The sequence below is a fragment of the Rhipicephalus microplus genome, chromosome X (genome assembly GCF_043290135.1).
Source record: "Rhipicephalus microplus isolate Deutch F79 chromosome X, USDA_Rmic, whole genome shotgun sequence".
NCBI classification, from domain to species: Eukaryota; Metazoa; Arthropoda; class Arachnida; order Ixodida; family Ixodidae; genus Rhipicephalus; species Rhipicephalus microplus.
In genome coordinates, this window is record NC_134710.1 from 416,962,574 (window position 1) to 416,969,156 (window position 6,583).

The 6,583-nt window shown below is 41.7% G+C and overlaps 1 protein-coding gene across 1 annotated transcript; it reads right to left on the bottom strand.

Annotated features, from left to right (window-relative positions):
* Positions 1–208: 208 nt before the first annotated feature.
* On the bottom strand, positions 209–4,296 carry LOC142776504 (uncharacterized). Its single transcript, XM_075880297.1, has 3 exons — positions 4,069–4,296; positions 2,221–2,465; positions 209–312 (listed from the first exon to the last, which is right to left on the bottom strand). The coding sequence occupies exons 1-3, from the start codon at positions 4,079–4,081 to the stop codon at positions 232–234; spliced, it is 339 nt and encodes a 112-aa protein (XP_075736412.1). The 5' UTR covers positions 4,082–4,296; the 3' UTR covers positions 209–231.
* Positions 4,297–6,583: the final 2,287 nt, after the last annotated feature.

Consider the following 6,583-nt stretch of genomic DNA (forward strand, 5'->3'; position numbering starts at 1 on the left):
GAACTTGGTGCAAATGTTAGCAACAGCTGAAATCTGACCCTGTATTTTTTTCATAGCACGAAATAAAATTATTAAGCCATCTTGAATTACTTCCTACACTCAATAGCTGCACCTAAAGTTGCTTTTATTGATGTTGAAAGCATTGATGACAACAATCATTTCAATCTGTAGGCACGCACCAACAAAACTAGGGATCACAAAGTGCAGCAGCAACATCTGAAGAACTTGATGTTAGGGTTTGAGCACGGCTGGGTGCAGCAGTTGCGATGCGGTCAGGTGCAGGGCATGAGGCTGTCGGGTTGCCTTCAAGTTCTGTAGATCACAAGTGAACCAACATAAGAGCTGTGCTGTGTGCTTTGAGCTTGAACCAAGCTTTCCTTTCCAATACACATCGGCAATAACTCCTCTCATGCAGCAGCTCTTTTGATGAGAAATACAGGCTCTTTCCAGAACCTTATTTACATGCTGGAGGCTAGGGCTCAATAGTGCTGGTTCAATCACTTGAAAAACCTTATTTTTGATGAACTTTCAGGTATAACACGGACCAAAAAAATGAGAAACAACACAGGTATTATACAAACTATCAACTAGCCCCATATTGCAGCCTTAGTAGCTTCGAAAACCCACTGCAAGGCTAAATATGACAGATAGGAGAAAAGAGAAAAATAATGGAAAGTGATTTCAGGCCATGCTGAGAGGCCCACCTGACTGTAAATGACTATTTAGGACAATTTTAATGGGTCCATGGTGTTGCCATTTGTTCCTTGTGTTCGTGGTCGTGCATTTTCCAGTCTTAAAATGTAATAACACCACCTAGCCCAATTATGCGTGCTACAGCATCCCCTAGTTTATGCAACAGTGTATTCAGCACGTGTGTAATGAAAAACTTTTAGAGTTTTCACTGTATTTTCAGTCACCGTAGCCAGACAGATCCGTGTGAAACTCTAGGTTCTCCGGCTCATACATTAAGTTGAACAGTGTCTGAGCCTGTGACATGCTTGCACCATCTGCTGGTCAGGAAGAAAAATTTTTTTTTATTGAACTCTACTTTATATAGCCAGCAGAAGTTTGATTTGTTATAGCATAAGGGCTCGAAACCAAGGAACAAAAAAGAAAAGAGAGGGAATACAAATACTTATAGATAATTAGTAGGTTACACATAAATAAAAATAATTATAGAAAAATGGAGAACCATATGTTAAAAAAACATCTACAAACTCCAGCTAGACAATTATTTCAGGTACACTTCTAAATAGTCTATTTCAGCTTTGTGCAAATCTATTGAAGGGAAAAGTGTCATCTATTTTTTTAACAAAAAAAAAACTTTATCAGGTTCACATGTTGTTGCTTGATCCTTAAATCTAGCCAGTATTTCAGCCCAACAATCTGTTAGACATTTAACCCCGCTGTTTAGTTCAGAAGAGTGAAGTTGTTCTAATCTTTGCTAGACACTAAATGGCATATCACAACCTTCATTGTTGAGACAGCTATTGCTCAATCTTTGGCAGAATAGCTCAAGCTTTGACCTAGTAAAATGTCATGTAACTGGTGAAATGATTATGTAACACAGAAAACAGTTGCATATTCATAAGAATTTCATGTCTACTGCAGGACGAAGGCTTGTAGAAGATACTCCGATTTGTCCATATTATGCAAGCTGACTGCATGTCATGTCTGTAGCATTGTCAATTTGGCCACTTGATATAACTCATGTTAAAGGTTCTCTGCGTGACTCTTTTTTGAGCATGTGTGTGTTTGTGAGTAGACATATCTTTTTGTACATGTGATCATTTTATACATCACGGTAATCACCTGACACCAGAAGTAGCAAGCTAGGCAACCAAGTAAACATTTCAGAGACTCTTAATAAACATTGCTATATCTCTGTCTCCACCTATCTGGTAAATATACTACAGTGCCACATAGGTAGCACCTAAATCATACAACAGGCCGCAAAGTGTGCTGCAAGCATGGCTGCTGCCGTCAGATTTCACACAGAAAACTTTAAGAGGTTGCACCTGCTATGATCGTGCAGAAAGCAAATGTTTAGAAATATTTGTCCAGTTTGTTATACTCTCTTTTTAACTTACTCAATCAGTGAAGCACTGTTGTATCTGCAATTTGTCAAACGACACCACCTGTAAATTCAACGCAGACCACGTGTACGGTTCACCATCAGTTAAGTACGAGTAGGAATAGCGAAATCAGCACATTTCTTACCGGGCTCAACACCGTCCCCCACTGTAAACTCCGCGTAGGCTGCCAGGGCATCTTCTTTCCTGTCGTCGATGCGACGTTTTGCTGGCGAACGGGCGACCGAGTTTCCTGTGGCTCTTTTAATGCCGTCGCATTCAGCGAGCTTTCGTATGGTTGATGGCTGTGGCATGTAGCCGCACTCGTCCGCATTGTCAGTCGCTTGCTGCAGAAGGTCCTCCAGCTCGGACTGCTCCTCTTCTCTGCCGGAACTATTGTGGAGCCAGTAATCACAATTTTCTTCAATGGGAAAGAACAGTACATAATAAAGTCCAACACGAGACGCACTTACCTCTCAAGTTTCTTCTTCTGATCACCCGAAAAACGCAGGAGGATTAAGTTAAGCCTTTCCCTGACACTGCGAATGCTAAAGCACCTGCCAAGCAGCTCGGAGAGCCGATCGGCTATCTTCAGCCACCTCGCAGGGTCAAGGAAAGGATTTACATTTAATCCTATCACCATTTACCATTTAATCAATATTCACCATTTATTCCTATCCTTTTAATCCCTCCTTTACCCCCACCCCTCGTGAGCTACTACTGTTGAAGTGTCCTTCCCCTGAGAGACAGTTACGGCGCTCACTTTTCTGTTCTTTTCATTTAAAATCACACACACACACTACCTCATTTCACATGAAAATAACAAGCATCACATAAGTTCTCCTTTGATACAGGCGTCATGTAGCTTTAACGCTAAAAGTGGTCTAAGTTTTGGTTGCGTTTTACGGCAGCCTGATAAGCATTACATTTGTATTCCTATATTCAGTAAGCTATATTCAAGTGTTGTTGAGCCAGGACAAATTTGCAAATGGAAGTTACGTGCGATATTCACATCAAGGCACCGTAAAGTGCATTTCAGTTTGATAACGCTGATGTCCGTGCTCTAAAGCGACTCGTGACGTTACGAAATACCTTTAGTTACCCTTTAAACCCCAATGTAGCCGATGTCTGTAGTGAAACCACGAAATTCACACAACTGCTACACTTAGGAAAGCGCGTAGGTTCACCTCCTAACCACCCCGTTGAAACCCGTTATCGAAACGAGACCAAGTCCATAATACCAAATTCCACCTCTCTGTCATGAACAGGGCGGCTTCCTTGTACCACATTCTTTTCCAACCCCCTGCTCTTTGAGAAGGGCTTCAAAAGAGAGTTATATCGAGCGCCTTCTAATATTTTTTCCGGGGCCCTCCACTTCGGCGTATCTCATAATCTTAAGGTAGTTTTGGGACGTTAAACCCCACATATCAACATATCTTCTAATAGTTCATTCTAATTATTATTATTGTTGCGGGTATATAGTATACTAGGACACTGAACTCAAATGTATTTGTTACGTATGAAAGGCAGTACAAAAGCGGGCCATGGAGCTTTAGTGCAATTTTGTTTGTCCGAACGCAAGCGCGAAAAGGTGAAGTAATTATAATGTCAATAACTGATAAAAATAGCGCAAAATGGGCCACCTTCAACGAAATCGCGCTAACACACTCCCAAAAACAATGAACGCACGAAAAAGAACGGACTTCATACGTGCGCAAAGAACAAAACGAAAGCTCGGTGCTTGCTCCCCTCCCTCTTTTGATTAATACTTATCAATCAGTAACTACGAAAGTGTTCGATGAGTATGCATGCCCATTATCACACCCAGTCTAGTCAATACTGGATAGCACATGCGAAACCATGCAATGCCCCTAGAACAAAATGTGAGGATGTAGCATGAAAGAAGCGTGAGAGGTTGTTAGCCCTCTGGCGCACATCTGCCGACAGTTAGCGACAACAATGGCACAAATGCGCGGCTGACGCCCGTGTGACCCACCTAGGCACGCCATTACATATTTTTTTTTCCGCCTCCGCGATCCTTCGTAGATCCTCTTCAGTCCGTTCGCAGAGGGCGACCACGGAAAGACGGTGGGTGATTTTGGCCCGATACGAAACGATGCGACGAGCCCTTTAATCCTCTACAACCTTGGCGGATCCGTGCTGGACAACTTCCCGGTTCTGACGAGCACTGTCGGCGCCAACAAAGTATAGCTCGGGTTGAGCAGTGCAGCCAGCCAGCGTAGCGCACACGCTGGTAACGCGCGATGCCGCTGGGCTCGCGAACAGCGCGGAAGCAGCGCGTGTGTCGCTACCTCGCGGAAGCGACGGCACCTATTGTATGCAGAAAAATGCCTCCGTGATGGCTGTGTGGCCTGAATCTCAAAGGCCATGCCGCGGACGACGCTAACCGTGTCTCTTCCGAGAAAACTTCGCTCGGGTCTGCAGGCGCTCATCGCCGCAAATTTTGTATTTTCGTGAAGCGGGGCGAATTTTTTTTAATAAAGATGGGGAAAAAGCGAAGAGTCAATTACTTTTCGTTCCAGAAGTCACCAGCGTCTGTGCGCGGAAGGACGTTTTCCATCACTGCGTCCCAGTCGTGGTACCAGCAGTTTCAGCGAACAGCTTCTCAAAGTTTTCTAGGTAAACATGTAATCGTCGTCACAAGTTGACAACAATAAAGGTGTCGAGGCGGTCGAGGAGGTTGACAACACTGAGGTAAGGTTCATGCGACCTTAAACAGTAAGACGTACCCATTTTTGAGGTCTCAGGAACGGTTAACGCAACTATCTCCATGCAGTTGGTGAGGGGAGAAATAAAGCGCTGCAACAAACGCCGTCCATGTCAGCCGAAAACTGCGACCCCGAAGGTAGGTTACCGCGTAGTTTATTATGTATGAACGAGTGTTCTTATTAATTTGCCTTACTTTTGCAGCTAAAGAACAAGCAACACCCGAAACCATTCCAGCCAGCGGCTGTGAGTTGGCGGGCGAACGTAAGTGACCCAACGTATGAACTCTGCTCCGTTTCAAGTAAGATGAATGAGGCTGGGTAATTACATGAGTACATCGCATTGCAGCATAATACTACAGGCTCACATAATTACGTACTTTCAAGGGACACACTTGCAAATTTTCATGAGCATGGGTTGGCAAAATTTATGGAGCTCACTCAGCCTCGCTGATGGAAAAAATCGGGCAAATCCTACGTACCTTGGAAATCGATGTTATACGAAGCGTGCCGATTGTAGGTGACTGTGTTGTATTTTTTTTCATTGAGCAAAACGTCGTGAAGTGGCGCTGTATATTTATTTATTTATTTATTTATTTATTTATTTATTTATTTATTTATTTATTTATTTATTTATTTATTTATTTATTTATTTATTTATTTATTTATTTATTTATTTATTTATTACAGTACTGCTGGTCTGATCTTCAGACCTTAGGCAGAAGGGGGTACAAATGAGTACAAAAAAAAGGTTACAATAAACATATATGATGCATTGCGGTGATAATAACAGCAAAAGAAGAAGAGTACAACGAGTTCAAAGAAGCACAGCAGCAAGATATTTAAATAACTAGTAAAAACATGAATACGTAAACATATGGAAGAAAAAAAGCGTCAGGGTTCATGTGAAACTATGTCAGAGCTATGTCCTATGGACTGAAGGGCCTGTAGATAGGATGATAGCGAAGGGCATTCCACCACTGCTCAAGGGAGGGAATTCCAATTGATTGCAGTTCTCGGGAAAAAAGAATACTGGAAAATGTATGTGTGACTAGAGACCTCGCTTACATTTTTATTATGAAGGGACCCAGTAGGCCGCAGGTGGGAGACTTTTAGTTATGTATCCTTTTTTATACCTAAGTGTTCATGATAAAAAGGTAAAATAGTTTCATTCGTTCACGGTATCGGCGATTTGCTAATTTTTCCAGTTCAGCCGTTTCTAGAAGAGATAATACTGATGCCTCCCAGCTGTATTGATTAAAGATGAACCTAACAGATTTCCGCTGTATTTTTTTTCAATATTGAATTGTGTCTTTTTGTGTATGGATCCCAAACAGCGGCACAATATTCCAGGAGTGGCCGAATAAATGTTTTAAAGGCTAATTTTTTAACTTCTGGAAAGTACTTACTCAAGCGCCTCCTTAAGTATCCGAGTTTTTTCATTGCCTTTCTATGTATGTTGTCAATGTGGTCATTTCATTTAAAATCGTTAGAAATGATAACTCCCAGATACTTATATTTAGTTACTACTTCCAGAGGTTGATTATCAGAATTTCAGAATTTATTCAGAATTTCAGAATTTCAGAATTTCAGAATTTATTCAGAATCGGAATACAAGTGATACAAGTGCATGTGTTATGTACAAATACAGAAGGAGGTCTCAAAGTCGTGAGACTGTGAGTGAGACCTCCTATAAAATCATACATGAGCGATACAACGTAATAGTAAAGAGTGGTAAGGAAAGAAATCTGAAGGTATACAAAATGTACACATAAGCACAAAATA

Coding starts and splice junctions, on each gene's coding strand:
- LOC142776504 (XM_075880297.1), bottom strand. Junction 313..2,220: donor GGGGGACGGTGTTGAGCCCG/GTAAGAAATGTG, acceptor TGTGATCTACAG/AACTTGAAGGCAACCCGACA.